Below are 17525 nucleotides of genomic sequence, written 5' to 3' on the forward strand. Positions count from 1 at the left end.
ATTCCCTTTGAAAACTGGCACAAGACAGGGATGCCCTCTCTCACCACTCCTATTCAACATAGTGTTGGAAGTTCTGGCCAGGACAATCAGGCAAGGGAAAGAAATAAAGAATATTCAATTAGGAAAAGAGGAAGTCAAATTGTCCCTGTTTACAGATGACATGATGGTATATTTAGAAAACCCCATCATCTCAGCCAAAAATCTCTTTGAGTTGATAAGCGACTTCAGCAAAGTCTCAGGATACAAAATCAATGTGCAAAAATCACAAGCATTCTTACACACCAGTAACAGACAAATAGAGAACCAAATAATGAGAACTCCCATTCACAATTGCTTCAAAGAGAATAAAATACCTAGGAATCCAACTTACAAGGGATGTGAAGGACCTCTTCAAGGAGAACTACAAACCACTGCTCAGTGAAATAAAAGAGGACACAAACAAATGGAAGAACATTCCATGCTCATGGATAAGAAGAATCAATATCGTGAAAATGGCCATACTGCCCAAGGTAATTTATAGATTCAATGCCATCCCCATCAAACTACGAATGACTTTCTTTACAGAATTGGAGAAAACTACTTTAAAGTTCATGTGGAACCAAAACAGAGCCCACATTGCCAAGACAATCCTAAGCAAAAAGAACAAAGCTGGAGGCATCACGTTACCTGACCTCAAACTATACTGCAAGGCTGCAGTAACCAAAACATCATGGTACTGGTACAAAAACAGAGATGTAGACCAATGGAACAGAACAGAGGCCTCAGAAATAACACCACACATCTACAACCATCTGATTTTTGACAGACCTGACAAAGACAAGCAATGGGGAAAGGATTCCCTATTTAATAAATGGTGCTGGGAAAACAGGCTAGCCATATGTAGAAAGGTGAAACTGGATCCCTTCCTTATACCTTATGTAAAAATTAATTGAAGATGGATTAAAGACTTAAATGTTAGACCTAAAACCATAAAAGCCCTAGAAGAAAACCTAGGCAATACCATTCAGGACATAGGCATGGGCAAGGACTTCATGACTAAAACATCATAAGCAATGGCAGCACAAGCCAAAATAGACAAATGGGATCTAATTAAACTGAAGAGCTTCTGCACAGCAAAAGAAACTACCGTCAGAGTAAACAGGCAACCTACAGAATGGGAGAAAATTTTTGCACGCTACCCATTTGACAAAGGGCTAATATCCAGAATCTACAAATAACTTAAATTTATAAGAAAAAAAAAACAGTCCATCAAAAAGTGGGCCAAGGATATGAATCAAAGACACTTCTCAAAAGAAGACATTTATGCAGCCAACAAACACATGAAAAAATGCTCATCATCACTGGTCATCAGAGAAATGCAAATAAAAACCACAATGAGATACCATCTCACAACAATTAGAATGGCAATCATTAAAAAGTCAGGAAACAACAGATGCTGGAGAGGATGTGGAGAAATAGCGCTTTTGGTGGGAGTATAAACTAGTTCAACCATTGTGGAAGATAGTGTGGCGATTCCTCAAGGATCTAGAACTAGAAATACCATTTGACTCAGCGATTCCATTACTGGGTATATACCCAAAGGATTATAAATCATGCTACTATAAAGACACATGCATGCTTATGTTTATTGTAGCACTATTCACAATAGCAGGGACTTGGAACTAACCCAAATGTCCATCAATGATAGACTGGATTAAGAAAATGTGGCACATATACACCATGGAGTACTATGCAGCCGTAAAAAGGGATGAGTTCCTGTCCTTTGCAGGGACGTGAATGCAGCTGAAAACCATCATTCTGAGCAAACTGTCACAAGGACAGAAAACCAAACACCACGTGTTCTCACTCATAGGTAGGAATTGAACAATGAGAACACTTGGACACAAGGCGAGGAACATCACACCCCAGGACCTGTCGTGGGGTTGAGGGCAGGGGGAGGGATAGCATTAGGAGAAATACCTAATGTAAATGACGAGTTAATGGGTGCAGCACACCAACATGGCACATGTATACCTATGTAACAAACCTGCACGTTGGAGCGCATGTACCCTACAACTTAAAGTATAATGAAAAAAAAAATGATAGACTGGAGAGAGGGAAATGGTAAGGGACAAGGTTAGAAAGAGGATAACCTGTTAGGAGGCTAATGCAATAATTCAGGTAACTCAGCCAAGGGTGGTAACGTAGGATTGGTGAGAGTGGCTGGATTCTGGATACATATTTTTAAGGTAAAATCAATAGGATTTCCTGACAGGTTGAGGGTGGGATGAGAGAGAGAGGGAGGGAGGGTTGGAAGGGTCTAAGTTAAAGATAACTTCAGTTTTTAGTCTGAGCACCTGGAAGGATAATATTGCCGTCAGATGAGATAGAGAAGGCTGTGGTGGAGCAAGTTTTGCAGGGTGTGGGGGTGGGGATCAAGTTGGGACATGCTAAGGTTGAGATATTGACAGATAAACATACAAGTGGAGATATTAAAGTGGCAGCTGGATGTAACAGTCTGGAATTCAGGAGAGATGGCTGAAGGTAGAACTTTTGAAGTTGTCTGCATATACATGTTTTTTAAAACTATGAGACTGGATGGGATCATAGGATTACCAAGGGAGTTGGTGCAGCGTGGGCAGAGAAGACAGGAATACCAAGATCTGAATTCCTGGGGTTTTTCAGTATTAGGAAGTTGAGGAAAATGGAAATAAACAAGACTTGAGAAATTTGTATAATTTTAACAATATAATTACTTATTTGCATAGCCTTTATATGTATATATACAGATATAAAATATAGTCTTAATAATACCACTGTTGATAAGATTACTGAGTGATATTTAAGAGTTTTTTGCCCAAAAGTATACGTGGTCAGGTGGGGAAACCACGACAACCAAGTAAAGAAGAGTATTAAAGGATAAAGAAGGGATCAGCTGTTTCAAAAGATGCTTGTAAGTCAAGAAGATATTTTTCCTCTATTCTAGTCTTTAGTTTTCATCTCCTTTCCCCCTTGTAATTTAATTTCTCTTGTTTGAGAGGTAGTCTACAATAGTGGTTAAGAACATGAATCCTGGAGCCATACTCCCTCCATTTCAATCCCAGCTTTGCTATTTAATAGCTAGCAGAGTGACACTGGGAGCCCCTTTAGGCCAGCTTCTGTGTCTTTTTGACATAATTTCATTAATAATTGCCAGTGTTCTTCCTTCTGGCACACGATGTCCCAGGTTTATCTGGTAAATCTCCTGCCCCCAGACCTAGACTCAACCATTTCTCTAAAGAGGGTACCATTGTTACTGGGTTGTCTGTGTTTTGAGACCTCTTTCATCCACATTCAGGAAATAGACATTTTGTTAAAAAAGCGTGAGTCATGAGTTCATGCTGATATTTCTACTTCAAATTTAATATTACAGGATTTTTACTTTGATTTTATCCTGAAAATTTTTATAATTTTAATATATAATTACTTACTTGGTTTGTCTTTATATGTATATATTCAGATAGAAAATATGGTTTTAATAATATTACTATTAATAAGACTACTGAATGATATTTAAATTTTTTTGCCTAAAAGTTTTTTTTATTAAGGCTATACAAAATATGGTTCAAAGGTCACTTAATTTGTTTATTTTGTTTGAAATATTCTAAGATTACTTTTTTCTTTAGTTTTGGTTTTATTTTTTGAATGTTGTAGAAGAGGTTTATCTAAAATGTTTTTTTCTTTCCTGTTTTCTGGAGTAATTCTTTTACCATAGTATTTTTTTTTTAATCTGGTATTCCCTTTCTCCACCACACAATATCTATACATAGGTACCATGTTGGAATATTTTCCATGTAGTTCATCCTTTGAATGGGGAATTTTTATCTAGATTTGCTGTTTGCTCAAGAATAACATAGGTGGATTATCCTTGATTTACCTCCCATTAAATGTAAATAGAACTTGAGCTGACAGCTGAGCATGTGTTAATAGATTCATATTCTCTTTTCATTTCTTAAGTAGTTTTAAGGAAATGATGAGGTAAGAGGAGAGAGATTGTGGTGGTGGTTGGGGTTGCCTCAGATAACCTTGGCTAAGGTTTAATTCCTTAGAACAGTTTCACTAAATTTTAAGGGTCTTGAAGTCACATCTAGTCCATTAGACAATGCTTCTTGAATTTTGACCTTTATTTCCAGAATGAGCAGATTTGCTATCCTTTTTACTAGTTAGGAAATTGAGTTGGAGAAAGGTAGGATGATCTTGCAATATAGTACTTCTTTCAGGGGCTGAGTAGCTTGTTCGCCGTGTTTCTCCTGTGGTCTTCTACGCACCCTATCATCATCCCTCCTAATTAGGAGTTATTAGTAAGGGTCTCTGAAACTGTTCACTTACCACTTTTTACCTAACTTGAAGTTTGAGGAATGGGGTTGTAGTTGCGTTCTTATTATACTATAGGTTGTTTCTTTCCAACCTTATTTTTTTCCAGTGGGTTCTCAAGAAGGTTATATAAATGTACTGTCATTCTACCATTTGCTGTCAAAGCTGTATTTCAAGTTTAAATTTTTAAAAACATATCTGCAGCTAGATTTATAGCAATAAATGGCTGAGTTTGAATACCAATAATGTGAATAGCTATTGAGTTGAATTTGGGTACATTATTCAATCTAACACGATGTATGGTACATAGTGGACATTTAATAAATGGTGGGTCCCTCTTCCCTTTGCCCAGCCTCTTCGGCAAATTTTTTTTTTTAAATCACTTGTTGAAACCCTGTCTCTACTAAAAATACAAAAAAAATTAGGTGGGCATAGTGGCACGTGCCTGAAGTCCCAGCTACTCGGGAGGCCGAGGCAGGAGAATCGCTTGAACCCAGGAGGCGGAGGTTGCAGTGAGCCAAGATCACGCCACTGCACTCCAGGCTGGCGAGAGAGCGAGACTCTATCTCAAAAAAAAAAAAAAAAAAAATCACTTGTTCCGTCATATTGAATAGTTAATATATGTGCATTTAGAACAATATTCCAAATACTTAAATATATACATTAGAAAAAGAAAATGTTCCCTCTACTCCTGTTTCCCAGTCCCATAGCTCCCTTTTCTAGAGGTAACTGCTTTCTCTTCTGTGTCTTGTGTAACCTTCTGGAGATAGTCTGTGCTTATTGAAGCATGTGCATGGAGGCACATGTACACATACACACATTTACAAAGAACATACCATACATACATAACCAGCTCCCTATTGATGGATGTTTGTGCTTGCTTCTGTTTTTCCTGTTACAAACAGTGCTACAGTAAATATTGTATGTGTTCATCTTTACACTCATTTGTGACTATGTCTGTAAAACAAATTACTAGAAGTAAAATTTCTAGCCCAAGGATTGTGGGAATGTATTTGATAGTTGTCTCCCAACTCCTCCTATACATAGAATTTGTGTCAATTTTCACTGTGACCAATGATACATAAGTATGCCTAGTTCTATATCGTCACCAACAAATGCTGTCAAACTCTAATCATTGTAATCTGATAGATGAAAAACAGATTTTATTGTAACTTTAATTTATATTTCACTTATGATTGACTTCATATGTTTGAAAGTCACATATATGTCCTTTTCTGTGAAATATCTGTATACCTCCTGTGCACATTCATATTTGCCCATTTAAAAAATTAACTTGTGGAAAGTTTAGTATTTTAAAATTAACCATTTGCCTGCCATATGTTACAAATATTTTTTCTCAATTTATTATCTGCCTCTTTGCTTTGATATAAGGAGAGTTTTTTGAAAAATCAACTACTGTCTTTTAAATTTGTGATGTCACATTTATTAAACTTTTTTAGTGACTTTTATGTTATACTTAGGCATTTCCCATGCTGAGACTAAAAAACATTTGCTGAACTGTTGATTCTTTCTTCTAGTACTTTTGTGGTTTCTTCATCTTTGTGTTTTTTTCTGTTTGTTTTTACATTTATATTCTTAATCGATTGTGAATTTATTTTGGAGTAAAGAGTGATACCTCACTCCTAGATATTCAGCTTTGTTTTTTCTAGCTGTTCCAATACGATTTGTTGAATAATTTATTACTTCTTCATTGATATGAAGTGCTAAATTTCACACTGACATATCACATATTCTCCTTTGCATTTAGGTCTATTCCTTAGATAAAGGTTTTGTAAAAAGTTTTTTTCACCTGGAACTTCTGTAGGATTTCTTCTGTCTTTTATTATTTTGTCATTCAGGGGTCACAATTTGTGATGTTTTTATAGATATAAGTAAATCATGTTTCTAAAAGGTTCAGCCTTCTGGAATAAGTCCAGGAGTAACTGGAAGAATGTTCCTTTGTACCTGTTCTGTATCTAATGGAATTGTTGTTTACATGTGAAGTTGAAATAAAAATTAGTAGCTGTGAAGATTCAGAAAGTATATCAGCTACACACCTATCTGAAAAAAATTTTACAAACTAGAAAAAGTAAATCTAAGAGAAGTGCAAGGATGTAAAAAAGCAATAGTGAACAATATATCATTTCATAAAAATTAATTAAAAATTTTGAAACAGTGCAGTGCTAGAAAGACCAAATGTGACACTGAACCTGGCTTAGATGAAGAAGGAGTAGAAACTCCAATATGATGTGTGGCATTTCCTGGGAAGTGATGTCTAAGCTGAATATGAAAAGATGAATGAAGAGTTAACCCAGTGATTTTTCTCAAAATGTAGTGATTATTAAGGATGTTTCCTGCCTCTTACAACTTTTTGAACCTCCAAAAGATACTTTATTGATTTACTTGAATCTTCTAGGTTTATATTTATGCCAGCTGCAGAAAGATAATACAAATAAATCTTTTCCATATATATATATATATATATGTTCTTAAGAAGCATTGCTGATATGTCTAGTACTGCTGCTTTGTTGAATGAAGGTGTTTGATGGGATACTCTTGTTTCTGTTTTTATGGTTTATCTCACTTAGTACAACTCTATGTTTTTCAAGTCGAAGCAGTAAATTGTAATATTTTTCTTGTATAGAGTTAACTTTGCCTTCTGATCATACACCTACTTAATTGAAGTGATAATTGTTTAATATGTTACTGGTGATATCAGCTAATATTTCATTTAGGTTCCTTGGATCTCTATTAATAAACTATATTGGCTACTTTTCTTCATTATTATTGTACTATTTAGGTTTTAAAACTGAACCCATTTCTGGTACCTAAAAACAAACCAGGTAAAAGGGTACTTGTAATATGAATATTTGGAAGATTGCGCACTTGCTCAATAAGGGCAGGCAGGAACATATTGTACAACTTCTCCCTTTGGATTTATGCTGTGCATAGCGTGGTAGCTGTCGGAAGGTTTTAGTGGCAATTTATTTCAATAACTTTTTCTTTTTCCATTGTTAGACCTTGTATTTTTGTGTTTTATGTTTTTGGAAATAGGTATGTGACTGTCTTATCAAATTTATTGACATCTCATTGAAATAAGCTCTGATAATATCAAATAAAATTGATTTTTTTGTTTGTAATTAAGTTGCATCTTGTTGAGGACTTTTAGTTTTGTTGATTTTAAAGAATGAGATAAAATAGTTATTGGCCAGTTTGCAGAAGGATTTAAGTTGAGTACCTAACAATAGAACATAACATATTTAGTGGGTTCATTCATGTACTAGTCACTATATTGAATGATAATGAATGTAAAAGACGTAGTGCTTGACAATTTAAAAGCTCACAGTTTCATAGAACATGGCTTAAAAAAAAAGGTAGTTTCATTGTAAGGTTGTAAGTATTATTTAAAAGAATGTTTCAAGTGCAGTAGGAACATAGAGGAGGAGAATCACAGGTCTTCTATGTTTCATAAGCATTCTTTTCCAGCTGTTAAAATGTTTTTGTCACTGACGGCATCCACCATTGTACTATTTAATATGAAAAGTCACCTTGAAATGTCAAAATAGGGGAAAGAGGGAGACGTTATTGTATAATAATATAATAAAGGAAGTGTACCAGGTCAGAGAAATATTTCCGACAACTAAACTCAGGCAGATTCATTGCTTGGATCCTTATGAAGTAGGTATTAATTATTATTAATGTATCTTCAGCCATGTTCCTATAGAGATGTAACTGTTCTTTTTTATTTTCATTTTTTATTTCTTTAGAGACAGGGTCTCACTATGTTGCCCAGGCTGGAATGCAGTGACTGTTCACAGGTGCGGTCCCACTATTGATCAGCATGGGTGTTTTTACCTGCTCTGTTTCTGACCAGGGCTGGTTCATCCCTCCTTAGGCAACCTGGTGGTCCCCCACTCCCAGGAGGTCACCATATTGTTGCTGAACTTAGTGCAAACACCAGGTCAACATAGTGTACTACAGCCCAGAACTCTTGGGCTCAAACGATCCTCTCACCTGCCTCCTGAGTGGCTGGGACCACAGGCAAACACCACTGCAGCCGGCAAAGTAGCTGTTCTTTAAGTTATCCTTTGATGAAAAGACAACGTTGTCACTCTAAAGAGAACTAAAATATCTATGAGAAGAGCTTAAGAGATCTAGAGAAGGGTTCTTGACTTAGAACTTAAGAACCATGTGCTTTAAGAAATCTGTAACTTCCATAACTTGATAGTGTTGTTCAGGTTTTGTGTGTCCTTACTGTTTTTTCTTTTCTTTCTTTCTTTCTTTCTTTTCTTTTCTTTTCTGTTCTTTTCTTTTTTTGAGACAGAATTTCAGTCTTTTTGCCCAGACTGGAGTACAATGGTGCAGTCTCTGCTCACGGCAACCTCTGCCTCCCGGGTTTAAGCGATTCCTCTGCCTCAGCCTCCCGAGTAGCTGGGATTACAGGCATGTGCCACCACACCCAGCTAATTTTTTTGTATTTTTAGTAGAGACGGGGAGATGTTGGTCAGGCTGGTCTCGAGCTCCCAACCTCAGGTGATCTGCCCGCCTTGGCCTCCTGAAGTGCTGGGATTACAGGCGTGAGCCACCGCGCCCGGCAGTTGTTTTTTCATGTATAATTGTTCTTTCAGCTATTGAGAGAGTAATGCTGAAATCTCTGACTGTAGTTTTGTTTTCACATATTCTTACTTCTGCTTATAAGTTCCACTTACAGTATTATGCTTTGCTTTGAAGAGTCATATGTCTTTTAAATAAATGAAGAGATGGAAAAATGTATACTGTTTTGTATTTACCCACATATTTTCTAGTTCCAGAGCTCTTTATTCATTTGTATAGATTCATTTTACCCTCTGTGGTTACTTTCATTTCTTTAGCATTTTTTATAGTGTATGTCTGTTGGCAACAAATTCTTTCAGTTTTTGTTAATCTAAAAATGTCTTTTTTGCCTCTTTTGAGGAATGTTTTCACTGGGTAATAAATTTTGGCTTGCATTTGATTTTTCTGTAGCACTTTAAAAATGTTGTCATCTGACTTCCATTGTTGATTAATGAGAATTGAGTTGCCATTTGTATTGTTATCCTTATATGTGAACGTGTCATTTTTCCCTGACTCCTTTTAAGGTTTTTGTTTTCCTCTAAGCATGGTTTCAGCAATTTGACAGTGATCTTCTACACTGGCTTGTTTTTTTTTTTTTTTCTTGGTATTTATCCTTCTTAGAATTTACAGTTTGGAGGAATTGTATGGCCATTATTACTTCAAGTTCTTTTTTTCCACCCTATTTTCTTTTATTCCTTCTCTGGGCCCCATTTATACATGTGACAGTTTATGTGACATTGACCCACCACAGATCATAGAGACTTTATTTATTTATTTATTTATTTGAGACAGAGTCTCACTCTGTCACCCATGCTGGAGTGCAGTGGCACGATCAGGGCTCACAGCAAACTCCACCTCCCGGGTTCACACCGTTCTTCTGCCTCAGCCTCCGGAGTACCTGGGACTACAGGCACCTGCCACCATGCCCAGCTAATTTTTTGTATTTTTAGTAGAGGTGGAGTTTCACCATGTTAGCCAGTATGGTCTCAATCTCCTGACCTCATGATCCACCTGCCTTGGCCTCCCAAAGTGCTGGGATTACAGGCATGAGCCACTGTGCCCAGCCGAGGCTTTATTTTTATTCAGTCTTCCTGTGTCTCAGTTGTTAAGACTGGCTAAATTTTATTAATCTGTCTTCAAGTTCATTGACTCTTTTTTCTTTGCAGTCTACTGTAATTCTCTCCAATGAATTTTTCTTTTTAAATATTGTAGTATTTAGTTCTAGAATTGCCATTTGTCTCTTTATGATCATTTTAATTTTTTAGCTAACATTTTCCATATACTTGTTCTTTGTGACCATATTTTCCTTTACTTTAAAAAATATATTTGTAATATCTGCTTTAAAGTTCTAGCCTGCCAATTCCAACTTCTGAATCATCTTGGGGTCTGTTTCTGTTAACTATTGTTTCTCTTGACGATGAATCATATTTGTCTGTTCCTTTATGTGTCTAGTAAGTTTTACTTACATACTGAACATTTTCATTGATACTCTACAGAGACTCTGAATTTAATTATCTTCTGAAGTGTTGATTTTTGCTTTAGCAGACAGTTAATTTGGCTTGACTCAAACTTCAAATTCAGCCTCCTTTTGGTGAACAGGCCAAATACCTACTTTATTAACTTACATTTCTAACTGCCTTGTTCTAATGTGTTCCTTAGAAGTTCTCTTGCTTATACATAGTTTGGGACTTAGCAAAGCACCTGCAATTAATATACAAATTTCATTTTTCTTCTCCATGACTTCATTTTTCCCAAGGTTTTCTCTCTCACTTTCCAGTCATATTATGAGCTCCCAAGCCTATCCTCAGACTCCTTTTTAGCCAATAAAACTGTTGCTGTCTGCTTGTGTTTAAGTCATATGGAGCAAGGTGGGCCAGAGTTTGCCCCCAGCTCAAAACTGTAACAACCCACATTTTACATTGTGAAATTTTTCTTCATTCAATAATCAACTTCCCTGAAGACTTTGCTTCCTTTTTTGTGGCTCTTCAGAGCCTTCAAACAGTTGTTTTTAATATTTTGTCTACAGATTATATTTTTGTCTGCTGATAGGTTTAGTTAGATACAAACTATTCTTCGTTGGAAGCAGAACTTTCCTACTCCTTTTATAAGATGACTTTGAGAAACGAAAGTGTGGTTATTGTTTCTAAATTGCAGTGATCTGTATTGGTGCTAATATCACTTGGCCAAAGGGTGGTTGTGGTATGCATATTAGCATATTCCAAAGTCCCGAGAGCAGAGCTGTGACAGGCTTCAAGTCTAATATGTGATCTGACTTTTTAGGAGCATTTGAATATTCAGTCACCAAGCAGATTTAGTGGCTGTCATAAAACATTGCAATTTTTTAAATATATATTTCCAAGGATGGTGAGTAGAAGAACTTCATTTCAGTCAGTATTAAAGGCGGGGAAAAATCTCTTATTACTCAGGAATTTGAGTCTGGTGCTCCACAGGATACAGCACTGAAGAGCTAATGAAATCATTATCTCTGATTACTTTGACTGCACTGCACACTCAGGGCAAGCTTTAGGGTCACATTACCACTGCTGCAGAAAGAATGAAGGAATTCACAGTCTACTGGATTAAGTGGAAAACTTGAAGAAAGAATGACAGGATTGGAACTTGTGTTTTCAGATAATGGTAGAAATTAAAATTCATAGACATGCTGTAATTGAGCTAACATAATTTCTTCTATCTAACAGCCTTAGGGTTGAGGTAGTTCTAAATTAAATTCACTGTTTAATCTAGCATAAGCTGAATTGACATTCTTGCCACATTTTCTATTTGAGAATTAAGCTGTTGATCAGGAAAGTGAGATCAGCTATCCCAAACTGTACTTCAAAGAGTCCTTCCAAGGAAAGGTTGTCTCCTAAGTGATGCTGTAGTAATTCTAAAGAAAGATGTAATTTTTTGAAAATAATTTGTTTTGGTGAGTATCATATAATCAGAATACATAATATATTCAGAATGTATAATATAATATAAAATATATGCTGTATATCCTGATTTTTTATTTAAGACAGATAAATGTATTGTGTATAAATGATCATGTTTAATGTTGAGAGCTAGGAAATCTTTAAAAAAAAATCATTGAGAAACAATTTAAACCTGTATCCCAAAATGTGACATGTTACACCAAGGGTTGGCCAGCTACAGCCTATAGACCCATGGGTATATTATTTCTCCAGAATCGTTTGCCAATCTCTATGTTACACCATATTTGGTGATGGTGATGCAAAATAATCAAGGATTCTGCTCCCATGCAGCTTACAATCAAGGGTTTCTCCTTAGGGAATTGGCTGTATATAGCTCCTCTTTTTTTTTTCTTCCCTTCCTCCCTCTTCCCTCTCCTTTCCCCTCCTTCCCCCCTCCCTCCTCCCTCCATTCCTTCCTTCCCTCCCTCCCTCCCTCCCTCCTTCTTTCCTTCCTCTTTCTCTCCTTCCCTCCTTCCCTCCTCCTTCTAGCTTTCCTTCCTTCTTTCCTTCCTTCTTCTTTCCTTCCTTCCTTCCTCCCTCCCTCGTCCTTTCTTTCTAGACTCTGCTAAAATGTAAACGTGTCTGATAAGAATCTTTTAATTGTTCATAAGTTTTTGCCTTTTCTCTTATGTTTACTTTTTAATTTTAAAATAATGATAGCATTGTGTATCTACTGAGATTGCTGTGTAACAAATCATCCCAACCTAAGTGGCTTAAACCAAGAACCATTTATGATTTCTCATGAGTCAGAGTCAGCTGGGGAGCAGTCGATTAAATCTTGGCTTAACTGGGAGTGTCTCTGCTCCATGTATTTCTCATCGTCCTTCTGCTGTCAGCCTGGATAAGTCCTTCTTATGGTGATGGCAGAGAGCAAGTTGAGACACAACAAGACCTCTTGAAGTCTAGCTTGGGACTTGCCTACCATCATTTCTAACTCATTTTATTGGCCAAAAAAAAAAAAAAAAAAATCATGTGACTGAACCCAAAGAGTGGGAAAGTATGTCCCCCCTCAGTGGGAGGGTCCTGGAAAAGTTACATGGCAAAGGGTGTGAAAATTTGGGGTTAATAATATAGTCCATCAAAATGTAGTATAGTATCAGTGTATAGCCTACAACCAGCATTAGGAGCTGAGTTACATCTCAAGTATTTTAATGCATATTGCTTTTATATGCATCAAAGATCTGGACAGCATGGACTCATTCCTCAGAAGTCATTCTGTAAGGGTACCAGGGGTATGAGGATCCTAAATCCCTTCAATTTAGTTAGTATGTATCAAATGCCTTATCTGTGCCTAACACTATATTAAGTTATGGGGTTTTAGGAGCTTTAAGTCAGCAGTAAACACAGACCATGGACAAGTACTTAGAAGATGGTGTGAGAGTTCTAATAGTTGAAGTATATATTGGGTATATAGGTAGCAACAGAAAAGAGGAATAATTATCTCTGTGAAAAGACATAGAAAGCTGTGTGGAGGAGATACTCGTATTAAATCTTGAAAGATGAATGGCCAGATGCGGTGGCTAATGCCTATGTCCCAGCACTATGGGAGGCTGAGGTGGGAGGATTGCTTGAGCTCAGGAGTTTGAGAACAGCCTGGCCAACATTCAAAAAAAAAAAAAAAAAAAAAAATTTTTAAAGTAGCCAGGGGCAGCGGTGCACATTTGTAGTCCCAGCTACTCAAGAGGCTGAAGCGGGAGGATCACTTGAAGCTGCAGTGAGCGGTGATCACGCCACTGCACTCCAGCCTGGGTGACAGAGCAAGACCCTGTCGCAGAAAAAAAAAGATACATCTTGAAGGCTGGAGAAATCAGCATTCCCTGCAGAACAAGTTCAGGTAGAGAAGTACTAGTTGTAGGAAATATAATGGCAGTCTGTTAACTCTTAGAAATTAAGTATTATAATTAAAATCTCTTGTTTCTACCCAGATAATAGAAAAGTCTCCAAGAGCCAGTGAGTAACTTTATATTTTACTCCTCCTTACATTATTTTCATTGCAGTTCTCAAATGTTGGCATGCATCAGAATCTCCTGGAGAACTTGTTGAAACACGGAGTGCTGGACCCTCCCCCCAGAGTTTCATAGTCAGTAGGTCTGGAATAAGACCAGAGAATTTGTATTTTGAACAAGTTCTCAGATGATTCTGATGGTGCTGGTCCAGGGATAACACTGTGAAAACTATTGCTTTATTGAATCCTTCCTGTGTATCTGGTAACCTGTAATGTGCTGAGCGTGTAAAGATGAAAAGAAAACATCTCTGTCCTAAAATTGTTTATAATAGAGTGGTGGGAGACAGGCAAGTAAATGTATAATGATAGCACAATGGAAAGCATGCTGTGATACGTGGAAGTACAGGTTGTGGTGAGAATACACCAAAGTGCATCTAACACAGAATGAGGCCAAAAGCTGCAGAGGTGTGTAAGACCCAGCAAAAACCCTTAGTCCTGAGCTGAGTTTTAAAAAATTATCATAAAATAAAACAAAAAGTAGTTACAAATAGAAAAATGACTTTGAATCATGCTTTGCATGAGATTGGTGAATTGATTCCTCTTTAATGTTGCCTTTAAGATCAAAATTCTTTAGGAAGCTGTTGCTCGTATAGGTGGGGCAATATAACTCTGCATTATTTTGCAAACAAAAGATATCCTTTCCTTTGTTATTTTGTTTTACTCTTCTTCAGCAATTTTTTAAGATGCCAGAGAAAGATGTTGTGTTTATCATGTGTGATTCAACATTTTCACAAAAACTGCTAGAAACGTTATGTATGTCAAAATACAGACAAAACTAGACAAGAACAGGAACAATCACAGCTAGTGAAACAGAGCTGGTTAGGCAGCTTGACCTGGGAATTTAGGTGCTGAGTCCATAGGTGAACAGGATCAGCTATCCATTGCAGTTGTAGGTTGGTGTGAGGCCATGAGACAAAGTGACATCTTTGCCTCCACAACAGCACTGATGCAATGGATAGGTTATGGACCTGGGCAGGACTATAGATAGCTTTCACTTGGACACGATAAACTGGGTGAGGGGGTTGGGCAGGAATGAATTATAGGTATACTTGAGGCAGGCTGCTCATTGGTCAGTTCTTTGAGTTATATGTCCCCAAAATGGAAGCAAGAACATGACAAATAGCTGGGCTAGTTTTGAGAAAGAGATTTACACCCATGAGGTTGTCTTGGCAGTAAAGACATTCTGCCTTCTTAATGAAGCAGCCCTGAACAATACTGTCATCACAACCTAAAGAGATAACACCTTTATAAGGAATAATGGTTTGTGAGGCTTCTGGCTGTATATTTATTTACAATTTTAAATTGAAGGCATATCCCTAAAGCCATGTAGAATATTTCATTTTATTTTATTTTTTTGAGATGGAGTCCTGCTCTGTCACCCAGGCTGGAGTGCACTGACGTGATCTTGGCTCACTGCAACTTCCGCCTCCCAGGTTCAAGCGATTCTCCTCCCTCAGCCTCCCAAGTAGCTGCGATTACAGGCATGTGCCGCCACAACCGGCTAATTTTTGTGTTTTTAGTAGAGACGGGGTTTCACTATATTGACCAGGCTGGTCCTGAACTCCTGACCTCAAGTGATCCACCTGCCTTGGCCTCCGAAAGTGCTGGGATTACAGGCGTGAGCCACCATGCCTGGTCTGAATATTTCATTTTAAGCAATTATACTCTACCTGGTAAAGGGAGCTGAAGTCCAGAAGAAATTATAAATAGAACGCTCAAACTTTAAAAGGATGTAGTGCCATATATTTTTATTGAAGAATTGGTAATGATAGTTATTTGTACCCTTTTTACTTGTCCTTTTATAATATAATTTAACAATGAAATCTTGTAAACTTTTTCTTAGCATACATCTGTGGATGGATATACTGAACCACACATCCAGCCTACCAAGTCGAGTAGCAGACAGAACATCCCCCGGTGTAGAAACTCCATTACATCAGCAACAGATGAACAGCCTCACATTGGAAATTACCGTTTACAAAAAACAATAGGGAAGGGAAATTTTGCAAAAGTTAAATTGGCAAGACACGTTCTAACTGGTAGAGAGGTAAGTTTGCACAATGCCTTTTAATATCTGCCTGGACCTCTCTGGAGTCTTGTTAAAGCTTCCCTATAGCTCATGTTTGGGAGTAAATGACAGTTTCAATATGGTAAACACTGGGGTATGTGTGAATGGAACATTAGTAGGCAGAGGTTTATCATGGCATAAAGGTTGACCTTTTAATATTTAGAAAAGAATTACACATATTAGCGTCCTATCAATCAGGTGTGCTGCAGATGAGCTTTCCTCAGATGCTGACTTTCATTATATGATTTCTGTAAACATTTCTGATTTCCATTGCTGCCCAACTCTCAGGAACAAAAGTTCTTGCTGCTTGAGATAAGTTAGGTATAAATACGTAGAAAGTCACTTGCTAATTTGTATGTGTTTAGAGACTACATTGAACAAGTACTTCTGTGTGTGTGGTTTTCTCAGGTAATAAGATAATTGGATTTCTAAAATCTCATGTGTTTTAACTTATATGTATTTATATAGTAAGAATTTATATACTTGCACATATGTACATTGTGTATATATACCTGTATGCTAGGGTTAAAGACTTTATTTGAATAAACATGTAACATTTTGTATTATATAACGTTTACTAGATCTAATTAGGACATTCTATAAAAAAAGTCTTAATCAGGCCCAATGCAGTGGCTCATGCCTGCAATCCCAGCACCTTGGGAGGCTGAGGCGGACATAATTGCTTGAGGCAAGGAGTTCAAGACCAGCCTGGGCAACATGGCAAAACCCCGGCTCTACAAAAAATACAAAAATTAACTAGGCATGGTGGTGTGCAACTGAAGTGCCAGCTACTTGAGAGCTTGAGGTGAGGGTCACTTGAGCCTGGGAGGTCAAGGCTGCAGCGAACTGTGATAGCGCCACTGCACTCCAGCCTCAGCAACAGAATGAGATCCTGTCTCAAAAAAAAAAAAAAACAAAACTCAATAAAAATATTTTTAATAAATTTTCACTTTGCTCTATATATAATATTATTGTCGTTTCCCATTGAATTTGGTTCCTTCTGTCTATTCTGACCCTAGGAGCCATTCAGAGACAGGGAATACTGGGCAGAGCCTTAGATATTCAGGTACATTTTGTCAGTTTGCTGTAAGTGAACTTGGATATCCAATCTCTCTACCAGCATAATCGTTTTATTCACATGATATTTAACTTACTGCAAGTTTACAAGCCACTTCCCCCCCTATAATTGTTGCTTATCAAGATCATGAGTAAAAGGTTAAGATACAGGATGATTTTTACTTTAAAGAAGGAAACTTAGAAGAAATAGCAACGCTTTCATTTCATTGGCTCAGGATCAAAAGATTAAAGACTTGGGTCAATGGAGTATATTCTAAGGCTGCCAAATTATCAAAACGTTACTATCTGATTATGTGAATATCTAAAAAGAGCGAAATGATATCTAGTTAGGAATGAAACAAAAGTTGGGTTTTTTGTAAGTTTTATTAATTAAAATACGCATTTTTCAGATAGAGTTTAATGGTTCTTTTTTTTTTTTAGGTTGCTGTGAAAATAATAGACAAAACTCAGCTAAATCCTACCAGTCTACAAAAGGTAT

At 37.0% G+C, this 17525-nt stretch overlaps 1 protein-coding gene across 5 annotated transcripts in view; it reads left to right on the top strand.

The window, feature by feature from the left end:
- Nucleotides 1-17525, top strand: part of MARK1 (MAP/microtubule affinity-regulating kinase 1) — a 148544-nt gene that overhangs the window by 48205 nt on the left and 82814 nt on the right. For all 5 annotated transcript variants that reach the window (XM_011929460.1, XM_011929461.1, XM_011929463.1 and 2 more), the window contains exons 2-3: nucleotides 15746-15949; nucleotides 17468-17521. In XM_011929460.1, the coding sequence (XP_011784850.1) occupies nucleotides 15746-15949; nucleotides 17468-17521 (258 nt within the window). The remainder of the gene's footprint in view (nucleotides 1-15745; nucleotides 15950-17467; nucleotides 17522-17525) is intronic.

The sequence above is a fragment of the Colobus angolensis genome, unplaced genomic scaffold (genome assembly GCF_000951035.1).
Source record: "Colobus angolensis palliatus isolate OR3802 unplaced genomic scaffold, Cang.pa_1.0 Scaffold81, whole genome shotgun sequence".
NCBI lineage: Eukaryota > Metazoa > Chordata > Mammalia > Primates > Cercopithecidae > Colobus > Colobus angolensis.